General features: G+C 47.2%; 1 protein-coding gene across 5 annotated transcripts in view; it reads left to right on the top strand.

Moving 5' to 3' along the window:
• Positions 1-13,039, top strand: part of Piezo (piezo type mechanosensitive ion channel component) — a 175,022-nt gene extending 161,983 nt beyond the window's left edge. For all 5 annotated transcript variants that reach the window (XM_077686396.1, XM_077686399.1, XM_077686398.1 and 2 more), the window contains 6 exons: positions 801-948; positions 7,767-7,814; positions 7,937-8,268; positions 8,408-8,813; positions 10,225-10,838; positions 12,144-13,039. In XM_077686396.1, the coding sequence (XP_077542522.1) occupies positions 801-948; positions 7,767-7,814; positions 7,937-8,268; positions 8,408-8,813; positions 10,225-10,838; positions 12,144-12,408 (1,813 nt within the window). In that variant the 3' untranslated portion in view covers positions 12,409-13,039. The remainder of the gene's footprint in view (positions 1-800; positions 949-7,766; positions 7,815-7,936; positions 8,269-8,407; positions 8,814-10,224; positions 10,839-12,143) is intronic.
• Positions 13,040-20,194: the final 7,155 nt, after the last annotated feature.

The raw sequence follows: 20,194 nt of genomic DNA on the forward strand, positions 1-20,194 counted from the left end.
CTACTTATTTGGATCAAATCTGGACAAGCAAAAATTTGAGTGCAGTTGGCCTTTAAGCTAGCGGCATCTGCCGCGGGTGAAGAAACTGTGTGGCCACCGCGATCGGCACTTCACTTCGCAGCGACGGTATGAATTGCGGCCACTATCATTTCGTCCATTCGGTGCCGCTATCCTTTACGAAACTTTGCAGTCCACCTTGGTTTCCATTGTGACATTATCTGGTCGCTCGGCCTTGCTTGCCACAATGGGCCGTTTTGCCCCCTACATATTCTTGCCCCGTGGCTCAATCGCAATGGCTGCAACCCTTTCACTAATGTTGGAAAAGTTCTCCACATTCTCTGCTATCTTTTGTGGATCAGGAATTCAGTGCCAAGCTGGATAGCACAGACTATGCCTGCTATTTCATGCCTTTAAGCCTTCACCTGTTCGCCTAACCTCACCCAATTCTCTATGCCCCACTTAATTAAAGGGTCTATAAAGACAAAGTGCAACTTTGCTCAGTTCGAAATCGCCTTCGGTGACTCGCTCAATTCCAGCCCCGAAAAAGATTTCTAATCGAAATGAGGTAGGAAATGTCGTGCTATGCTATGTGAGCAGTGACACAGTCGGAAGATTCAAGTGGTGAAATCAAGTGTGACTAGAGGCACTACTACAATTGCGCAAGCAAGCCCCTGCATTTTCACTGTACCAAATCAGCATTTTTCTGCGTGCAGAACTATGATACTTTTAATTTAATCAAGACTGTAGGAGTGCCGCTCGCATTCTGCTTACGTCATTTTTTGTTTCCCCTTTTTGTGCAGCATATCCCACTACATCGAACCATTTCGTAACTTCTTTGAAAACCTGCTGCACCCGGTGTACCGAGTCACCACAGATGTCTATGCATACATGTTCTTCTGCGACTTCATTAATTTCTTTATTATGGTGTTTGGCTACTGGGCCTTTGGTGTAAGTATTGCTTTGTTGTTTTGTTGCTGTGTCCATGCAGTTTTCTTGTTGCTGATTGTAGAGGATTTGAAAGTGTCTTGGTACCCGCCGCTTTGGCTCAGTGGCCAAGGCGTAGTGCTGCTGAGCCCAAGGACACAGGTTCGATCCTGGCCGCTTTTCAGATGGAGGCGAAAAGTTAAAACGCCCGTGTGTTGAGATTTCGGTGCATGTTTAAGGTCTCAACGTGGTCAAAATTTATACGGAGCCCTCCACTTCAGCGCACCTCGTAGCCCTAGTGTCGCTTCAGCGTGTTAACCTCCTTAATAAATTGTTTTGGTGTTGAGCTTTAAAAGGGTTCAAAACATTGCCCTTCGTATTATCTGCTAGCCTACTTTGTAGAGGTGTGCGAATATTTGAAACTTTCAAATATCACAGTGAATAACGCAATATTCGATTCAGCTTTGACTCAAATAGCATTATTCGAACATTTTACATAAATTTTCAAAGTACAGTAGACTCTGGTTAACACCAACTCCATGGTTAAGACGAACAACACTTTTGCTCTCTTGTGACATCTACAATGGAAGAAACCTCCACTTAGTGGGTCTTTTGATCAAAAACTTTATTTTTACAGTTATGATGATAAAAATTGGGGGAATGTGTAGTTTTTCATTGTGATTGTAGATGTAAAATTTGTTTTTGTGTAAAGCGACTACGTTCAAATTTATTCGGATTTTTATATTTAATTTTTTGACAGCTTTTGTAAAAAAAACTGCTGGAGTGATGCAGGCGAACAAAGTACCAGTGAACTGTGCACAAATCAAGGAGCGCAATAAGACTAACAGTATCATTCTATCTGGCCCGTAGCAGAAATTGGGACTGTTTGAATGTTGGGATTTGAATGTGGGAACCGGAAAAACTGGTTTTGCCTTCCGAGCCCAAACTTCAAATGGTCGTAACTTCTGCTACAGACTAGATAGAATGATGATGCTGCTCCAGTGATGTGCAGCTAAAGGGCAACATCAATGTGCTTTTGTGTAGCTCCTCTTATTTCCTTGGCACGGGGCCAGCTGTGCCCTGGTGCTTCTCTTATGGCATCTTGACAAGCTGGTCCCACTCAAGCTGCCCCAGTCAAGGCCTTGGCCCAGTCAAGGAAGCCCAGCTTTGTATTGTCTGTGGGGACCGCCATCGTTGGAAGCCGCCATCAATATAGCCCAGACCGGCGGGCAGCTCCTTTGTGCATGTTTTATGCCACATGAAAAGTGTTTAAGAACTTTTTCACGAGCCTTTTATTTTTCTTCAGTCTAGTTACTGAGCATGCTTCAGAAATCGTAAATTTCACTTCTCTTATTTAAAATCGCTCAGTATTCTCTTTCAAACGAAAATATTCACATAGCTTCACAACCATTCAAACTACATCATTATTTGCTTCGAAAGCAAAAATTGCTATTTGCGCACCCCTACTACCTGCAAAAGCTTTCACTCTAAATAAGCCCCAACTTGCGCAAAAACTGCAGTGAACAAAAAAATTCTAGTATGCTGATGAACTTGCTTGTTGTGAGAGCCAGTGGGTTGCTGGGTTTGTTTGGAGTGGCCATATTGCCAAGGCCAGGCACTGTAGACTGACCGAGCAGTTTGCTGCAGCCTTGATATCAGCCAGCTTGACGTTCTCGTAAGAACGGGCCTTCGGGTCCCCCTTTTTGTGGCTAGGTTATTGTCTGCTACGAGAAAACATTAGGGCCAAAAATGGCAGTGGCAAGTAGTGGAATGCCACCCTGCACTCTGTGCAGGTTGTGACAGATATGCTGAACTAGCCTTATTGACTGCCAGTGGTAAGCTCAGTGACAATTGCTGCAAGTGAGAAAATATGAGTTATGAGTACTAATTGTATGGAGGAAAAAAAATGTTGTGAAAAAACCGCTCTTCGTTTGCACTTCCCCAGCCTATTTCGAAATAGCCTGTGGGAACCGGGCATGACAACTGGGCAAGGTGGCCACAATTTAATGCAAAATACGAGAACGAGCTACAGCATTTGCCTGTTTATCTTTTTCTTGTCCTTTGTCTTAAATTCCGCTGTACTTGTGCAATGTTAAAGGGGCACTGAAGGGATTTGTAAACATAGCGCGATTACGAGCGCACATTGTAGTCCGGAGTCCCTAGGCCCTGTTTCAACCACTCTGAGCACGTTTACGCGAATTTATTTAGTAGAAAAATCAATTCAAAAATGCTGTCCTCCTCTCTGCACCCTCGCCCATTTTCTGTGGCATTTTCGTGTGACGTCAGGAGGAGATGATCTGGCACTTGGCTGCGCTACTGCACCGCTCGCCGGCCTTCTGACAGAGTCAGTCGGCCCAGCGTTTCATCCGCCGGTTGCCGACGGGTCGTCGCAATTCGTTCACTCTGTTTAAACGAAGCCAGGACACGTTTGGGAATGGAAGAATGTGCCTTTCTTTACTTTGTTAGTTTGTGCACTGTATCTAGCTCCAAGTCAAAGTCGCTTCACACTAGCGCTGCACAAGCGCACATGCAACGCCTCGCTGACTGGTACGCCAGTAGGAAGATATAAGGCCACTTGAAGGCGGGAGAAGAGTCAGGGAAGTCAATATAGGTACTAAGGAAATAAAATCAACTGAAAATTTTACCGTACAGCGTAAAACTAGGGTGCAGGAAGCACGTTTTTGCGCTCGGCGAACAAGCACAGCGGTCAGCAGCACGACTACACATCCGCGAACGCTTTTCCGTCTAAGAAATGCAATTGCTAGACGTGAGATATTGTGGAAACTTGGGGGACGCTTACTGCACGAGCGCAATACAACAAATAGTCACGTAAACTGCTTGAAGCGCTAAAACTAAATAAAAGTGTAAAATACCTTATATATATATATATATACATACTTTATATACCTTTTATATATATATATATATATATATATATATATATATATATATATACACACACACACACACACACACACACACACACACACACACACACACACACACACACACACCTTATATTTCCAAGGTCAGCAGCGCTCGCCCGTGGCCGAGTGGTCTGGAGCGCTAGGTATGTTATTGCAACTGTTTTGCATGTGTCGCAAGTTCGAATCCCCGAGGGTGCATTTTTTTTTTTTTTTTTTTTTGTAAGTTGATTTTTCTTGTTTTCGGCCAATGTTTTTTATACTGAGTTTACCTTTTTTTGGGGCCGTAATGTTCACTGCTCCACGAAATAGTTCACAGAACCCGCGCAGGCTGACACTGGCGCGCTAGCGAGTTCTCATTGGCGTGCTGTTGCCATAAGCACAAACTGCTTGCGGGCAGTGGGCGCAGGCCAGAATCCACAGACCCTTGGCCTGGTGCGAACACGCTTTTTACGATACAGGCATGAGTGAGGCAAGCTCCAAATATGGGGGAAAAGCGCATGGCATTTGAGCGTCTGCGGGGGTGCGGAGGGCATTCATCCACTGCGTAGGCCTCAGCTAATAGGGAGTGCTACGATTCCAAGCCGTCCTGGGAGGCTTATCTTATGCATTTTACAGCCGACAACATGGCAGAAGCGCGGTACGACGATTACTGAGATATCGAGAATGCCCATCTAACGATGCCGTCGGATGTCAAGCATGTTGTTTTACAGAACCAAAACCGAAACTTGTTTGAATGCTATCCAATCACGGTGCGTCTCCTCCCGTCGTCACAGCGTTTAGTTGGTGCGGCCGCCGCAAACCGCGCATGGTAGTTTTTCTTTTTTCGCGCTTTGTAAAATAATTACCGACTTGTCAACCGGATAAACGATGAAAAGTGTGCTCATTTGAGCCAGTCTACGCAGTGCAAGAAAAAACGGGAGCTTGACAAATTCACTTCAGTGTCCCTTTAAGCCCATCTGCTGCATTCCCCTTGGTATCTTGTCATCGTCTATACCACCGCACATTTTCTTTGCCACTTAAGAATGGGGGGGAGGGGGTATAGTGTCAAAACCAGGCCAGTGTGGTCGTGCGGACAAAGGCGAGGAAGTGGAGGATGTGTTGGCTCATTTTAACCCATGCGAGGTGTATGTGCTCATGTATTCAGCCAGCACAAGGGGGTGCTCCACACCTCCCGCCATCTACCTTGTGAGGCTTTGTGGCCCCCAGCCTTTGTTAGCATAACAAAACCTGCTTAATTAAAGTGCTCCTGGGGCACCCTTTGCTATCACTGTGCAGCGTATAGGGAACCTGCGCTGGAGCTTTGACTGACAGGTAGCGCCGCTCTAGTGGGAGCGCCATTTTATTTTTGGTAGTACCTGCAGCAGACGCTCAAAACTAAAGTGGCTGTGAACGCTGGCGGCGGCGGCGGTTGTCGCAACGTTCCCCGCAAAAAGCCATGTAAAGTAAGGTATTCCTGTGTCTCCCAGTGCCACAATCAGGAAGGATTCATGCGAATATTACGTTCTACTCCTCTCCGTCGAAACCGCACGACGTCGAGCGGCGATAGCGGTGGATTCAGGTGGTTCGACGGGCGAGGCAAGCAATCGGACTTCTCGTTGCAGAGAATTTTGACGTTGCGAACTTTTGCGCGGCTGAGCGCGGAGAACAATGAGTTTGCAAATATTTATTAGATCCACAGCCCAGACTGCCCACCATGGCAGCCCACATTGAACACCAGGATATGCAGCGCGCTTTTGGAGGACAACTCGAGGGGTGAAGGGGTGATCGCATGCGGCGGCGAGCGACGTAAAAACCCCAACTCATCGGGTACAGCTAGCAGATAGTGTGTGCGACAGCGACGGGCTAAAAAATTATACATGGGCCCCCGGGGGCGACGACAGCGGCAGGCGACGGGCCGTTGCTGTCGCTCGCGTTTTTTGCCGGTCAGCAGCGGCCCACAAGCGAGCGGCAGTGACGAGCGATGACGACGGAGAGCATTGGTGGCAGTGTATTAACTTTTTTTCGCTTGTCACTTTCGCCCACGCGATTTGTTTGTTGCACACATTGAGTTACGCACGTTTTTCACGTCGCTTGTCACCGTAGCTGCATGTGGTTACCCGTCAAAAACATGCACCGTCCGGCATACGTTCCATTGTTTTCCTCATCGGCATACCACTGTGTAAAGCCTTGTGATGCTTGATCGTGGGTGGAGCGATTCTTGAGGTCAGCCTTTAGTGCACTAAACGAAGTCGTTGTGTTAGTAATCTGCACGCCCTTTTTAGTGCACCACTGCTGTGCGAAACCCCCTCCTCTTTTTTTTCCGGATCGCCCCGTCGTGACTACAAAGTGTGGTGAGTGGCCGAATGATGGCGCTACCTGTGCGGAAGAATCAAAACGCCTCGGCAGCTCCCTTAGTCACCGATCGCATCAAAACGCAGTTATTGCGAAAATAAAGCTCCGCATGCGGGAAAGGGGATGATAGTGTGGTAAAAAGTTGTGTTAGGGTTTGTCATTCGCAATTATACAGATAGCGGCGATCAAATATCCACCACAATGCTAAGCCTAAAGTTCCCAACACCCGAGCCGACCCGAGCAACGCAGGCTGGTTGCGGGTTGTTGGGGAAGCCCCTCTAAAACTCGCCGCGCGCAAGTCCGTTGCGTTGGGGTTTTTTGCACTGGAAGGAGCTTCTTTCTGTCTACATGCAGAAGTGGGCAACACGAACTCGGAGCTGCGCAAGCCCAGCAGAGCTCCACGTCGTACACATAGCTTGCTGTACACAGCTTCCGCCCTTCATCCGTCAAACGTTCTCGTAGAAAGTCTTGGTAACAATTCGCAGATCCATACCGCGAAACGACCGGCGGCATTCTCCCCTGGCAAACACGACACAAAATATGTTAAAACAGCTCATGCGCAACCCGCGCGCAGGCCGATACACGCACGGTAACGGGCGGATCGTCTGCTTCCGTACTACTACTGAAAGTTTCTGCGCCGCTCCCCTAGGTGGCGCTCAGTGTACAATGTTCGGAGCGCCTCCTACCCAGCGCAGGTTCCCTATAGGGGCAATGTTTGATTAATCTCCTCCCACAAGAATTTTTTTTATCTAAATATTAATACTGGAGCTACTGCATATAAAAAAAAAAAAGCAAAAATTTCTGCGTCTCATGCACTGTTCATATTCCTGTTGAAGTTGTGGTGGGCTGCTTGGCAGTGACGAATGGCCTCGTTGCGCACATCAGCAAACGGCTTCCATTTCATATGGTTGGCGGAACCTTTATAGCAGGGACGTCTGTGTTGATGCAGTGAAGCTCGCTTCCTGTAATTGGTACTGGGCTTCTGGAAATATTCGAAACTTTCAAATGTTGAAGCAAATAATGCCATGTTCAATTCAGCTCCAACATGAGTAGCACCATCCAAACAGTCCGAATATATTTTAATATAAAAATCAGTAACTTTTTCGCAATTTCTCTTGATAAGCGTATTTATTATTACAGCTGTTACACTGTATTGTTGTCCACAAGATTCTTGTCTATTTCACTCATTGGGAAAAGTGCATTTGTATTTTCCAGTAGCAGCAGTTGTTTTTCAAATAGATGGAGGCAAATTCAAAGCATTAGTATATGCAAGATTTTTTTTCGCCGGTGTTAAAATCGGTAAATGTTCTTACGCCATGCGCTGCTGCATGTTGCTGCTTCTTGTTTCATGGGACTTGTAGCTTTGCACGTTGGTATGCACAGCTGAAGAACCTTTCACATTAAAAATCCGCAGGTGGTCAAAATGAATCCATAGCTCTGCACTGCGACATGCCTCATAGCCTTCTTTGTCATGATGAGGGAGTAACAAACCTATGGGCTTTTTTTTGCAGTAGGAAACAAACAGAATTTTACTGTTGTTTGAAAGGTGGTTCTGCTTCTGCAATGATACGATATCTATTGCAGACTGGTGGATCTGAAGATGGTGTTGCCTCATACTTTCAGAAGAATGAGGTAGGTGTCACCTCCTATAGGTAGTACATATTAGGCAATAGTAGGACAGATTTTTTTGGCCCTCAGTTTTATGTAGAGGCTGCGTATGGCATGGCCGTTACAAGCGACGCTCTTCTTTGCAGGTGCCTGTGCCTTTCCTAATAATGCTGTTAGCCCAGTTTGCACTGATTGTGATTGACCGGGCACTCTACCTGCGCAAGTACATCCTGGGCAAGCTGATTTTCCAGGTGTTCATCGTATTTGTCATCCATATCTGGATGTTCTTTGTGCTACCTGGCATTTCTCAGCGATCCTTCGTGGAGGAAAAGAACTTGCCACCAAAGTTGTGGTATTTCATCAAGTGCATTTACCTGATCCTCTCTGCATATCAAATCCGATCGGGCTATCCCACCCGGATCCTGGGCAATTTCTTCTGCAAGAAGTACAACTACATAAACTACTTCCTTTTCAAGGGGTGAGTACTCTTTGTTCCTTGACACGGGTGCCAAGCAGGCTTTACCATCTTAAGTCTATCTGCCTTCTCAGTGAGCAAATCCTAGAGAGCGGTTTGTAGTCCTTGCGTGTCGTGCGTGAGCCCGGGTGTTCGGTTCCAGCTACATGCTGATCCCGTTCCTGTACGAGCTGCGCTCCCTGATGGACTGGATCTGGACGGACACGAGCATGAACCTGAGCAACTGGCTGAAGATGGAGGACATCTTTGCCAACGTGTTCCTGCTCAAGTGCCAGCGACGGGCGGAGGAGGAGTACCCAACGCCCCGGGGCTCGCGGCGCTCCTCGCTGACCAAATACGGCCTGGGCGGGGTCATGCTGTTCGCCATCATCCTGGTCATCTGGTTCCCGCTGCTGCTCTTCTCCCTGGGCAACACGGTGGGGCAGACCCTGCTGCCCCATGACTGCACCGTGGAGCTCAGCCTGGGGGGCTACGAGCCCATCTTCAAGATCCGGGCCCAGCAGGGCAACCTGCGCCCGCTGCCCTACGACAGCTGGGTCCGCCTGCAGGCGAGTGCTCTTGTGCCGGGGGTCTGTGTAGGGTTGCATGGGCGGAGGCACCAGCCTCCGTTCCGATGACTGAGCCTGCATGGCTCAGTTCCAATATTCCCACTTCCCATATTTTACATTAGCTCAAATCCTGTTTTTCTTCTGACCTAAATTTTCCCTGGAATGTGGGACATTTCCCTCAATCTGGCAGCACTTCATGGGGGTTTTGCTTTCTGTATTTTCTGCAAGTAAATGCTTCGCAATCAGAGTTCGCCTTCTGTATGGAAAAATTCCGACATTAGCGGTTTCTTCGTTGCATTCTTTTTTCGTCTAATTTGCCCTATGTATCTTCACCGCGTGGTGTAAATATCTATTCAGCTTGCACCACATGTGTAGCTTGTCCCTCCTTTGAGACTATTGCTTTTGAGAATGCACTGCAACCGACCGGTCCGAATGCAAGCTTTGCTTATAGCATCCTTGATAAGCCACTGGTGCACACCATCTGTTCTCGGTAAACCGGGGCGCACCATCACGGAACAAGTTCTGGTTTCCCCATTGCACACAGAGAAATTCGACAGAGCGCCAGGGTGCAATCCCGAGTTACATCGCAAGCGGCACCGGGGAAGTGGCTTCCTCCTCAGTCTGCTGCTGCGACGTCGTGTTGACGCACTCGTCTGGAGGCAGAAACATCTGTATACTGTTGTTGACAAGGATGAGTTGCTTGCACATTCATCAGGCAGCGATGGGGCAGGCTTAACTGGCACTAATAATAGCCGGAGATATCATATGAGCACACAGACATTATGTGCAATGTAGGAATTTTGCTTAGTGCAAAGAAAGCTGCATGGCCACCCACTTGGAGTAAATATTGGTGCTTTGCATTCGTTTCGTTCGAATGAGGTGCCACATGGCGCAGTCACTGGAGTGCCTAGACCGCGAAGGGCCTACATATTTTGCCGTAGCTGAGGGAGAAGCAGTGACTGCAGGCCCTCGTCACTGCCCACCTACAAGCAGGCCCACCTACAAGCAGGCCCACCTACAAGCAGGCCCACCTACAAGCAGGCCCACCTACAAGCAGGCCCACCTACAAGCAGGCAAGCAGCTTGTAGGTGGCCGTTTAGGAGGAGTACGTTGTCGCGCGTGTGTGAGGGATACAGGTTGTGTGGTGGCTTTCAATAAATATCAGTTTGTAGCAGCGCTGTGTCGTATTTAGCTGCTCTATTGGCACTTGTCAACGCTTTGAAGAGTTGCTCTCAGAGCCCAAGAGATGGCGCTAGAGTGGAACCGCTCAGTTTGTCTTTCATCAACGCTTCGTGCCGGTGACACCGTCGTGGGCCACTGTGCACCGCGCTGGTTTTGAGGGCAGCCCCGGTGTGTGTTCATTGAGGATGCTATTAGCTGAACTGCTTCTCCCCCCCCCCCCCATGGGCAGGCGGAGTACAAGTCCAACGCAGCGGCGCAGGCCTTCCTGGCCAACTACGACGCGGCTGACGTGGCGGTGGTGACCCTGAATGGCAACTCGACAGCTGTGTGGACGGTGAGCCCCCCGAGCCAGGAGGCCCTGATAGCGGAGCTGAACCGCACGGCGGTGCCGCTGCGCCTCAGCTGGGCCTTCTCCCGGTCAATGGACGACGAGTCCAAGTCCAATGCTGAGCAGGTGGTGAGCAACGAGAAAACGGTAGCCCTTCAGGACGAGCACGTACGCACCAGCCTGGCCGACATGCTGCGCGGCCGGCCCAACAACGTCACCGTGCCGCCCATCCTGCCCCGTTTCCTGCTGGTGCTCCGCAAGGGCAAGTCAGACGTGATCCACGCCCTGGACACACCAGGCATGGGGCCCTTCCGCAACCTGACCCTGCGCCTGCGCACGGGCGCCTTCAACAACCTCAGCGCCCGCAGCGAGTGGTGGGAGGTGCAGGAGCACTGCACCGACGCCTACCCGTACCCGTTCCTGCGCGATGACCAGGGCGCTTGCACTGACCTCAACCTGGTCGTCTTCAATGAGAAGGTCTTCCCCCAGGCGCTGTCGCAGCTCACGGGATACGGGTACGCCAGCTCCTAGTTTTACGGGGCTGTCACCCCACTGTTGAGGCGAGATGGGGCGCGCTTTCGCAAAAGGCTACAGAGATTGCCCGCATTGTGTTCCTGCACTGCAGATAAGAAAATTTACTTCCCACTCTTTTACTGGATTTTACGTTCCAAGGGGGAGGAGGTAAAAAAATGTGCTGCGGGAAAAAGCGGTCATAATGAAAATGTTTTGTCATTTTAACACAATGCAAACATCATGCAAGCATCATGCAAGCTGCATCAAAAGTAGGTAATTTCTGATTGCTGGAAGAGAGACTTTGCATACCCAAGATAATTTGATTGCTAAATACACTTCTTGTACTAAAAGCTGTTCATAAATTAGCTTGTATGGGATGTAACTGACCCTGACATCGCTCATTGTAGGTTCAATTCCCATTATTATGGGTGGGGCTATGGGAAGAATGACTGCACTGATGCTGCAGTGAAGTCGTTTCCAATCCTCTGCTTACTGCATTTTCACACTCAGAGCCTCAGTGCTCATGAAAAAGTAGGCTGCTGCTGTAAGCTGGGCTCCTATGGGGGGAGGTTATCAAGTGTGTGTGTTTTTTGTCATAATTAATATGGTACAAATCAGCTGTAATGCCAGAGTATAAAGCCATGTACAGGATGAGTACATGGCCCAAAACATTTGTTCCAGATATCTGTGCTTTTCACTGTGATGTGTTCTTGGGCTAACTGTCCAAGATTTGCTAGTATAGATGCTGAAGATTTTCTAGTCACAATTTGTGAAGCCCTAGAGAGGAGGTTGGCAGGTGGGGAGAGTAGTACTTGCCACTGATTGGCTGACGGGTGAGATAGGAGTTTCGCATTCGGAGCTGAGTAGGGGGACAGGTGGAGAAAGAAGAAAAAAGAAAAAATGCACTGTTGATCGGACCAGGTGGCATTGAGAGAATGTTGCACTCTTGCAACACAATTGTGTTACAGTTTTTCATACATTTTTTACTTGGTGGTTGAAATTTTTTGGCCGCCTGTCGTCGTCTTTCTTACTCGCTTCGCGGAACTCCTGCTAAATCACCTGTATCTGTCATAACCAGTAAAGCTATAGTTAGCATGAGTTTGCATGAAGCCTCATAATGCCACAAAGCTATTTTCAAGCATTTAGTGCAGGCTGGACTCTTCTGAAATAAAAGGATTTGGTACATCAGTGTATATTACGATTTTCTTTCTAAGTGTAGAAGGGACAAGTCTCTTTTTCTCATATTGGCAATTGGAGTGTTTGCTCGCAGCATGTGTTTGTACATACTTTTCTTTTTTCCATTTCAGAATTGTTGGGCTGTACACGACCTTTGTGCTCGTCGTGTCTCGACTCATTCGTGGGTTCATGGCGGGCAGTGCGTTCAGCATAATGTTTGACGACATGCCAAATGTGGACCGCGTACTTCAGCTTTGCCTCGACATCTACCTTGTGCGAGAGAGCCGCGAATTAAGCCTCGAAGAGGACCTCTTTGCCAAACTGATCTTCCTGTACCGATCCCCAGAGACACTAATCAAATGGACACGTGCCGCGGACCAGCAACCATTGGCCTGATCACATTGATCTCACTCTGCCTATTCCGTTGTTGTTGTGAGGTAGCTGCTGTTTTTATTTTTTACCATGTATCAGTGTGGCGGACAACTTGGCACACTTGGGGTGGCCACCGCACCCACGGGTCCGCCTGCCTGCTTGCCTGCGCGAGTAGGCTTGCAATACTTACCAGGGCTTTCTTGTTGGAACCACACACAATGCTAGACTATGCAATGTATAGTATATACGATGATATGCGAGATGTTTGTTTATTAGGACACTAGAGTGTCTAGACCGATGCACCAATTTGAAGCATGCGTCTTGGTACTCCAGATTGTGGTGGTGTACAGCACTTTATATGATGTGTCATATATTTTTGTATTGTGAATGCGTAAAGCACTTTCTAAGGATGTGTCATCCTAAACTGACTAGTCTTGTATACCCATGTGTGATGTTTTTTTTTTGCTATTCGCTTTTTCTCCTTTTTTTGCATCCATTGCAGCAAAGCTGATATTCAAAAAGGCTGTTGCTACTGGTGATGAACTCGTAGTGTAAAACTTGTTTGCAAGATTTCTTGAACAGCTTTTATTATGACGTTTTACTGATGTGTTGTGATATATCTTCTGCATTAAATCGGTTAAGAAAACCACCTTTATTCGGATGTTTATTAACGCAGTAGAGTCACTAGGCTCACTCAGCAATGGTGGCACATTTTTGGCGGACGCTTGATTGCCATGACTGCATCTCCAACCGGAAACCACGATGGCAGCAGCCAGAAGCGAGCACATGCCTAAAGCTTGAATCAGGCGCAGCTGCAGTGTGAATGTAATTAAGGAGGCATGCTGATAGGCTCGCCAACAATGATGCTCTGCTGGAGAAGAGAGGAAACGTGATAACGGCAAGCGCCACGCCTGCGCAGTGAAGTGAATTCTACCCCCATCAATGCTAGTGCCAGTGAATCATTGTTTCCGTGTGCAGCAGTGTATGGGCACATTGCACTGATGTTTGCCACCCAAGCAGCATAGCCGGTTCACACATCATGGTGGTGTGGGGCATCATTTTTCTGTAGAAAAGGTGTGTGCTCACCACTGCTTCTGTTCGTAACATTCAATCTACATAAGCAGCACTGTCCTGCTTGAGTTATCAGTAACGTTTAACCATGCATCAAGTCGCCCCACAAAAAGAAGGCATTTAATGTAAAGGTGTGATGACAAAAGCTACGAGAAGGTAATGGCTTGTTTAAAACAAGCTTGGAAGATCACAAGACATCACTGCTGTATTTTATAACCAGTCAGTCAGACTAAATGAAAAAAGAGATTGGAGACACTGATGCACCCTTTACAATTCTTCTTCTTAGCTTGTCCTGAGAAGGGACTCTTTAGTGCAGGCCCCACAAAACGTTGGAACAGTGTGTCAGGGACTGGGTGATAACTGGTTGAGCCACTCGTTTATTGAAGCCCAAGCAAGCACTGCTGGTAGATCTAATAAAAAAAGTGTTGCGCTCTTGAGCAGCCTCTGTACAGAGCACGGTGTGTGTGAAACCGCTGCTACATACTAGCCTTGCTTTATTAGCTGACCTTCAGCACTTCGAGAGCATGGGTGGTGAATGCAGCAGCTCTGTTCCAAAATGCTCCTTGGCAACAAATTGATGCTATCACGTGTCTCATCTGAAGGCGTAAATGCAGAGGCCATCTGCAACATTTCTTCTATTTTTGAGGTAAAAGTTTTGTATGAGCTTTTGCTACTGTCTTCAGAAACTGAATTTTTTGATGGTGGGACAGCTCTGTACTGGCGGGTTTTACAAAAGTAGCAGTTTCCTTTCTTGATCTGAACTATAGATTCTATTGATTTAAAATGAGCCAGACTGGCAGGATGGTGCACTTATCATCTGTATTAGTCTTCGTCTGCATTGGTCTGACCTCAGCCACAGCATTCAGTTTGCTTATAGGTCCGTTTGCATCTGGGGCAAACAGTTCACCGTTATTCCTTCGAAGTATGTGGAATCCGTCAAGCTCCATGCCGCGGGCAGCATTCCCCCAAACGGATGTGTTACTCGATGCACAATTTAGGTGCCAAAAAGGACGTGAGCACTGCATACCACGCTGCATCATTAATGTGAATGAAGCGTACGAGACATGCCTACCCATCATGAACATGTTAAACCAAAATCTGGACATCAAAGAACACGGGCAGGTAGCACGACAGGAAATCTACTATCCAGACAACACCAGTGCGAGAACTCAATATCAGTCAGCCATGGCAGAGGTTATACAAAGATAAAAAGGGGGCCAGGTATTGCAGAAATCGTGGAACAACTCATTATGAGTAATGAAATTGCGTTGTATGAGACACTTCTGAGATTGGGCACAGAAGTGCAGTGAAAATGAAAAATAAGCAGACAACTGATAGAGTAAGACTCTGCCCCTACCAACTTTGCAGAGAGGGCTCACTTGGAAAGAGATAAACGAAGAACTAAAGCAAACAGGAATCATTATCAACTTGACTTTGAAGCCAGCCCTATTTTCGTTGTGCAAAAGAAAACGGGAGAGTGCAAATTTTCGTTTAGTTCTGCACTTTTCACCATGTGATAAAAAAAGTACAGGTACCCGCTGTTACTAATTGACGACCAGCTGAACCGCTTCTACAAAAGCGCTTAACGATCCACGACTTGGCATATCATTATTGCGAGGTTTCCATGAGTTGCTACACAAAAGACCGCACTCGTTACTCCTGACAGCCACTATGAATTCAAATAAATGCTTTTTGAGTTGGCCAATGCACTGGTGGTATTCTAATGCATAGTCGTCACAGTTCTAAGATCCCTGCAGTACTTTGTAGCACTTGCCTACATGGATGACATCTTGCTCCCAACAGCAACCGTAGAACAGGGACTTGACAACATGCGGAAGACTTTCAAAGCTAGGTCTACAAGGAGCACGACTGATGCTGCAGTTGAGCAAGTGCTACTTCTGCGACAAAGTCGACTACCTCAGTTGTGACATGTCTGCAGAAGGAGTACCTTCGGGAGCTCTCAAATTTCAGTGTGTCACTCAATTTTCAAGACTAACGAACGTGCATTAGGTGCACAGATTTCTGGTCCGCACCAGCTACCTCTAATGATTTGCCAAGGGGTTCACTACTATTGCAAAGCCTTTGACAAAACTGACTTCTAAGGACAAAATTTGGAAGTGGGCTGCAGAGTGAGATGCTGCATCGCTGAGCTGCAGAAGAGACTGGTTGTTAAGCTTATCTTGACTCCTCTTGTGTTCGACTCAAGAACACAATGTCACATAGGTGCCGGCAAGCACGCACTGAAAGCCATCCTTTTATGAGTGAGCAAAGTGGGAGCTTCATTGCCTCGTGTATGCCAGCTGACGAACAACCAAGTACGAGGTGAGATGCCTCACGTGCGAGCTGGAACAGTTGGCAGTTGTGTGGGTGCTGGAGAAGTTCCGGCGCTAGCTAATTGAAGAAACTTCAAAGTGGGAACTGGCTGCAACATTGTTTGAGCAGTGGTGAGCAAAAGGACACTCCTGCCATGAGTCTGCGGAGGGTGGATTTGTTTGCCAGAGTTCACTTTCAATATCAAGTATTGAAAGGGCACAACCATGGCACATGTTGATGTACTAAGCTGCTCTCCACACAACCCCATGTGACAATCTCTAGATCTTTGCCACGAGCACAGAGATCGAAGACTGCCTTGCTATACTCAGTGGAGTGATCCTAAGATCCTGGCACTGAAGGAGAGGTTAGAAGGAAGAGCATGCCTTGTGAAAAAAGGTATACGCTCATACAAAGCGTCCCAAGACCGACATTCAGAGGGCTGCGAAGACTTGCCACATCTACATTGGTCATTGGTCATTTTGCTGTGGATAAGTGGGAACTGGCTGCAACATTGTTTGAGCAATGGCAAGCAAAAGGACACTCCTTCCATGAGTGTCCTTGGGGAAAAAACCTACTAGTTAAGTAATGAAACGCTACATAAGAAGGTACATAGCCGGGCGTTCAAGTGCCTTTACCACAAAATGCCTGCCTAGAAGAAACCGGATTAGCCGCACGGCACTAAGAAGGAGAGCAAGCCATTTCATGCGATCCGCCTTGACCATCTTGGCCCATTTTTTGGAGCAAGTCAGGCAGTTTGTATATAATCATAACCGTTGATGGTTTCATGAAGTTCGTCATGTTGCGAACTGCTAGCAACACTTCAGTTGGACCAGCTACGCAGTTTCTTCAGGACATTGCTAAAATTTGGAGGCCACTGAGTGTGGTAATCACAAAGATGTGCTGCATTAACTAGTGTAAAATTCAAGAAAATGTGTGAAAGCTTTCAAATTGTGTGCCTACTGCCACACCATGAACAGATGGGCAAGTGGAACAATAACTGCATGACTCTGGCAGTGGAAAGCATTACCAAGAGAGAGGGTGGTTGGGATTGGGACTTGACGCAGCCCCAAGTGCAGTGGAGAATTGCATTAGGTGCAACAAAGAGTGCAGCATTTAGACTCTTGGTCAACTTCAGATTGCATAACATTACGCATGACTGCATGGATGATGTTTTTGTGGAAAATTTCAACAGAGAGCTGGAGGCACAGCAGCCACAGCAATGTAAAATATTTATTCAACAGAAATAGCAAGAACGCTATGACAAGGCACAGGCTCAAGTGCCAGACTTATGACCACCGGAGAATCCATAAAACTGAAGGAAAAGTATAAGAAACTGTTTGACATCGTAGAGAAGCTACCTAACAACCGCTACTGCACCTGAGACATTCCCCACAGTAGGCCAGCACTAAGAGCGAACTCCAGCTTTGCACCCGTAGATAATCTCAAACTAATACTTCGAATCACACCACAACCAAGGCTCCTACTGGGATGCCCGGTAAAGCATAATGGCGAGATGTACGCTGCATCTTCTCCACCAGTCCCTGGACGCTGTTTCTCGTGGCTGGAGCCAAACCCCAAGCATCAGTGACACGGGGGTGGGGAGGTGCATGCTGGGGTGTGCCGCCCACTTTCAAATACACTGCGAGAGTGACAGGAAGCAGACTTAGCGTTTCTTCTATCTTATGTTGCAAATAAAATTGTCTATTCCTGCCTAATACCATTTATAGCCGATAATTGTACATTTACAGCAGGTTTCAAGGGTTTACAGTGACACTGTAGCTTATAGTCGCGGCGGTCGCTTTTCTGATGGAGGCGAAAAGCAAAAATGCCCGTGTGTACGAGATTTCGGCGCATGATAAAGATCCCCAGGTGGTCAAAATTAATCCGGAGCCCTCCACTACGGCGCGCCTCATCGCCTGCGTTGCGTCGGCGCGTTAAACCCTACAATCAATCAATCAATAGCTTATAGCCATTACGTCGGCTGCCCATGCACAGATCACTGTTTTACAGGGAAGTTGTTAGCCTCTGGTTGGTCAGGTATTTCAGTGTGTGTGTAAGACCAAGAACTTGCACAGTGTTACATACCCTTACCTGTAGAGGAGCACATACCTGCTGAGGTGTATTGGCCAACACTTCCCCAGGATTTTTCTTTCCATGCAAATCCTAAATCTCTCATTAGGCTGGCAACATAGCACTTAGTGCACATACTCACTGATGCTGGAAGCAGAGACCAATGCCAGCAATTGTGTGGATGTAGTTGTGAACAGTCGTGATGGAAGAAGCCTACAATACCACTGCAGAATCCAATACAGACGTCGACACCATCATGCATGATAACTTTGCACGGCTGAACATCGAATGAGACACACCAGTGGTTACCATCACTGGCTTTAACGTTGACATTGCGAAACTTGACAAGAACGACCAGTTCCTGGCTTTTGTCTTGGACAACTTTTGACTCTCATGCTACAATGATCCCGATCATCTACATACCATGCAGTACAGATCTGTTAATTTCAGTCAGGGTGTTGAACCGGTACTGAACCGAACCGAACTTGAACCGCACCGGTATTTTTGCCGGAACTGAACCTGAACCCAAACCGTTATTTTTTGAGTACGCTGAACCAAGACCGGAACTGAACCAAAAAAAGAAATAAAACGGTTACCGGTTCACGATGAAATGGTTTGACCATCCACTGTTGATAACGCGCAGTCAATGCCATTCGGTGCTTCTCTATTTCGCACCATCAATTCCGTAACTTCTCGCTCACTTTCGCCTTCAGATCAGTCAACACAATGTTCTGTTCGTCATTACATGAGGGGAGGTATGCGCACCAATGTAGCAATGGTATGCTACTGCTGGTAGCGCGAGCAGAACGCAAGGCTGAGCAAACAAAATGTGGCACTCTCGGCAGCCTGCAGCGATGTGAAACATTGAGTTTGCCCTTTCCGCGTTGTGACTGTGTAAGGGCAATTCGGAAGATCGCTGTACGGTGCAGCGACGAAGGCCAACACCCGAAATGGGAATACTTGGTGCATTTCATAATTTTCTTTAAAATGGTCGCACACCGGGAAAGAGTAAATGCTTGACAAGTGTGGCCCTCAAGGACTGCCCAGTGGCTGAGCCATTGGTTGCTGACCACAAGAATGCGGGTCTAGTCACCGCAACCAGCTGCCGTTTTTCTGTAGACGAAAAACAAAAACTTCCATGCGTTGAGATTTCAACGCGCATTAAAAATCTCCAGGTGGTTTAATCGTTTTGCCGGCCTGCAGTATATAGTCGGCCTCATAATCGAGTCCTGAGTAGCTTTGGGGCATCAGATACACCAATATTTTTTGGGAAGTGGGTTTCTGCAGGAAAACAGAAAGGACAGGGCCCAAAACATGGTTTTAAATTATTCCGCACCAAGTTCCTACATGAATAATTTCTGCTCTTTTTTGATGCCTTCGACCATCGAATAAGCAAAACACCAAAAGGTAGATATTGCTCTAGACAAAACTTCCTTTGACCGACCACGCAGCGAGCATTGTGGTGCCTGGTATAACCATCAGTGTTTCAGAGCCAGTAGAACAGACAAGTTCCCGTTTTTTAATGTATCCAAATAAGGATAACAGGTATACCAGAGAAAGCTGTTTGCTTATAGTAGGCACTTCATCATTCTACAAGAACTTGTATCCCCCGAACTTGCAGGCACAATGTATTTTGTCTTGGAAGAAAAAACAGCACTAGCAAAGAGTAGATGACACATGTGGAAAGGCAGGCCCGTCCCGTGCTGTCCATTTGCCCAGCACTCATTCTTTCTGAAGCTTGTTCTGCTGTTTTTTCTCTTTCAGTGCTAGTCTAACTTCCTACTCTGCTGCTCCTGCTACTCGTTTCAAAGGAGAAGGGAGGTTAAAGAGCATCTTTCCAAAAGAGTTCTGTCTCGTGACTCACGCGTCCAATCACCCTTCCTGTTTGCAATCACATAATCTGCTATAAGATTCTGCAACTCAACAGACAGAACGATGGCAATGGTCAGGTGGAATGGAAACATAGACATGGGGATGTACACATTCATAACAGCAGCTATCTCAAAATGCATTCCTGTGACCAGAGCAAATTACAGCGACTAAGCGTTAGCTCGAGCTCACTTTTAACAAGATTTTGGCTCACACCCTCGAGAAGGGGACTACTAACAGATTATCCTAGGTGGCCAAATAATCGAATTCACAGGTAGCGTTTACATGGCCGCTGTGGGATTTATTTTGTTACAAATGATGAAAAATGTACACCGCTGGTATTAAAATGTGTCCCCTGCTAATGTACGGATAAGACTCGCCAGTATGCAGGCCTTCTCCAGGGGTTTAACGTTGAGGGTGATGACCGATTCGATAAAGAAAATTGCGATTTCAACAAAAAAAAAAGAAGGAAGCGGGAGAATAACAC

This window comes from Haemaphysalis longicornis, unplaced genomic scaffold (assembly GCF_048455015.1).
Source record: "Haemaphysalis longicornis isolate Haplotype H1 unplaced genomic scaffold, Haemaphysalis longicornis Haplotype H1 scaffold_1, whole genome shotgun sequence".
Taxonomy (NCBI): domain Eukaryota; kingdom Metazoa; phylum Arthropoda; class Arachnida; order Ixodida; family Ixodidae; genus Haemaphysalis; species Haemaphysalis longicornis.